This window comes from Morone saxatilis, unplaced genomic scaffold (assembly GCF_004916995.1).
Source record: "Morone saxatilis isolate NCDOM2014 unplaced genomic scaffold, NCSU_SB_2.0 Contig2, whole genome shotgun sequence".
NCBI classification, from domain to species: Eukaryota; Metazoa; Chordata; class Actinopteri; family Moronidae; genus Morone; species Morone saxatilis.
The window spans coordinates 11721048-11724211 of NW_023339762.1; the positions used below are offsets into that span (position 1 = coordinate 11721048).

Sequence of the window (3164 nt, forward strand, 5' to 3'; positions counted from 1 at the left end):
GACAAATGGCATTGTTCCAGGAGCAGATACCAGCTTCACTGCCAAATCCCTGCCGGCTGGACTGAAATTTCAGCCATGTAAAGCGAGCAGGAGTGGAGCAGGGACTGACAAAAGATGACATTGGCTTGTAAGTTTTAGGCGATGACGCTCAGGGGGATTCCATTATGTGGCTGTCACACAGCATTAGGCGAGACTGCAAACACTTTCATGTGTGGATTATCATTTACCCACTGGAGATAATAGATATTTGCCTTTGCTAATCCATTCCTCTATTGATTTTTTTCCCTTTAATAACTTCTTGCAAGCAAGCAAATTTTAATAAGTGCAAGAATGCTGACATATAAGAAGCTGGAACAAAGGGCTGTGTTTGACACAGATAAGCTGCTTAATGTAGTTTTATATACACATATGAGATGTAAGATCGTTTCTGACAACCTTATTCATTTTAAACAGCATACATGTAAACATACAGTGTGATTACAGTAAACCCGATTGTTTTTGAAAGATTACAGTGTATGCAATTATCAGTGGAGCTGTTAAAAATGTCATTGTGTCTCAGACAGAAGAGGTAAAAACAGGTTTTTCATATTTGTCTATGATGTCTTTTTGTGCTAGTTCTCAAACCATACCAAATTATTTTTACAAAAACAAACTTAAAAAGTCCAGTGTGTAACATTTAGGAGCATCTGTTTGCAGAAATGGAATATAATACTCATGGCTATGTTTTCTGTTTTCTCACACACACACACACACACACCATCCTGGTGCTGGAAATACCTGCTAGAGCACCAAACATGTATTAATCCGTTGCTGAAATTAGTCAAACACACAATCTACTAATTTAAATGTTTGATAAAAAACCACAGTGCGCCTTTATTTTCTTTTAATAAAATAATTTTGCCTGTGCTCAAAACTATTTGGTTGGAACCAATGAGCTTGGGGCTGAGTTCCACAGACAGGGTTAGAGAAGTTGGAAAGAGCTGACAAAATAAAAAAAGTTGAAAAGAGCTGACAGCTTACGCTTTAATACTATATCAACAATTGATTGTAAAAATATATCTTTTTGTCTGGAAATTGCTTTATTCACACCATGAACAATATAGAAATCCACCCGGAACAGTTTCTTGTATCATTGTACAACCCTTAACACCACTACCACAACACCACAATAAAAATTTAGCACAGATAAGCCATGATATCACATTTAAATTTGCCAAGAAAAGAAAATATAGCTACCTCAGGTTCTCCTTCCCAAGCCCACAGCACACCATGATTAAGCCCATTTATTCTATTTATTGAAATGGTTTTGTTCATTTTGGTTCAGTTGTCGTCCCCCCCCCCAAAAAAAAAAATTAAAAAAAACCAAAACAAATACAAAACATGTCTCTTTGTCTTAATTCCTGTTCTTCCTCCAGTGCTTATTTCCACATTCAGATGTTTGGTGCCTGGGGGCTCTTCGTCCTCGGCTTCGGCACCGGTGAAGGTTGTTGTCCTTCCGCAGCTGTGGATAAATGTGGAGGAGGCATGCTTTCAGTCTGAGCTTCGGGCTCAGAAACACTCTCATAACAGGTTCTGGGTAGAGGCTCTGGGCTCACAGGTGGAGAGTCCTCAGACGGGTGCATAGTCTCATAGTCCGGGCTGATGGATTCCGGCTCTCGTTTGCTTAGAGAAAGCATCCTGAGCCCCCCTGTATCTTTGAGTCTCATTTGGTTTTTCTTGCATCTGTAGCAGCAACACAATATGATGATAATAGTGATCAAAAGCAGAATCAGACCAGCTCCTCCTGCTACTGCTGCCAAAACAGTTTTGGATGTAAAACAGAGCAAAGGTGGTGGCGACGGTGATGGACTTTTACAGGTTGGACGGACAGTGTCACTCTTCTGAGTGCTGACTTTGTTTGCCGCACTACATGAAAAGTCCCTCTCTCCTTTCAGCTGTGCCAATGATATGCTCAATGTTTGCCTTGTTTCGCTTGTTAAGGTCTTTTCATCGAGTGTCCATGAGAACACCAAACCCTGAGGTTTATCTACATAGCAATTTAGATTAACAGCGCTAGACTTAAAGTCACAGCGATAAGTGAGTTGAGGTTTGGATACCTTGTCCATCATACAGAGACGACCAGTCCATGATACAGCCAGTGTACCATTGGGATTCAGCACATTTGCTACGTAAACCCCAGCACTTGAGGACTGTAGGGTCTTCAGCAAAAGAGATCCGGTTGCAGAGACGTCTGCTGGTTTTCCAATAGACACTTTGCCTTTCTCTCTGTAGAAAATGATTGAGTTATTATGAGTCCATCTCAGCACATGTAAGTTTTCCAGTCTGTAGTTCAAAGGCAGAGTCAGACTCTGCCCAACAGCTGCATAGAGTTCACAGGTGTCCTTGTTTGCTGCTGAGAGGTTGATGAATTCCAACAGAATGATAAGACCAAGTGCAGCAAAAGATGCCATAATATACAAAGAGTAGACCAAGGTATCCTTATAATAATCAATTGAGCTTTTAATTATTTCCTTCCTAGGTCCTTAGTCAAAATTTGTTCCAAGTCAGTCTGCTGATTTTTAAGCCCTGATCGAGAAGCAGTCTTTTCAAGATGAACTGTTAAATTTGCAACCCAGAATATGACTGGAAAATATATGACAAACTTCAAGCCCTTAAAAAAAAGAAGTGAATCTTAAGTAGGAAGGAAACTATTAGTCAAGAGTCTGCTCTCAGTTCTCTGAAGATGACAGAAAAGCAGTGCCAAAGGTGTCACATGAAGAGTTCACAGAAATATATTTGGAAATATGTCGTCATTCAGTGCAATAATTCCAAGCGTGACCTGATGGCAAAACAACTGTGGTCAAAACATTGCTGAATAAACCACTGAAACCACATGAAATTTGTTTAAATTAAATAAACTAAATGTATCATAAGTTGTTAATAATTAATTAATTATACTATATTGTTAAATAGTAGTTATAATTTATAGATACTCAGTGTCTGGTTTGTTAACCATACTCAACTCTGTTGAGTTGTTGGGGTAATGTATAATGCTCAACTTAAAAAAAAAACATGCACTGGCATAGGCTACATGAAATTGATTTATTCTTTTGGAATATTATTTTTTTTCAACGACACATACAATAGGAAAAAAGAACAGGCTATATCAGAGTAATACAGAAGTG

At 38.8% G+C, this 3164-nt stretch overlaps 1 protein-coding gene across 1 annotated transcript; it reads right to left on the reverse strand.

The window, feature by feature from the left end:
• Window positions 1-866: 866 nt before the first annotated feature.
• On the reverse strand, window positions 867-2653 carry LOC118331037 (T-cell surface antigen CD2-like). The gene has a single exon (XM_035665799.1). It carries the CDS (start codon window positions 2448-2450, stop codon window positions 1431-1433), a length of 1020 nt encoding a protein of 339 aa, XP_035521692.1. The 5' UTR covers window positions 2451-2653; the 3' UTR covers window positions 867-1430.
• Between the last annotated feature and the right edge of the window lie 511 nt (window positions 2654-3164).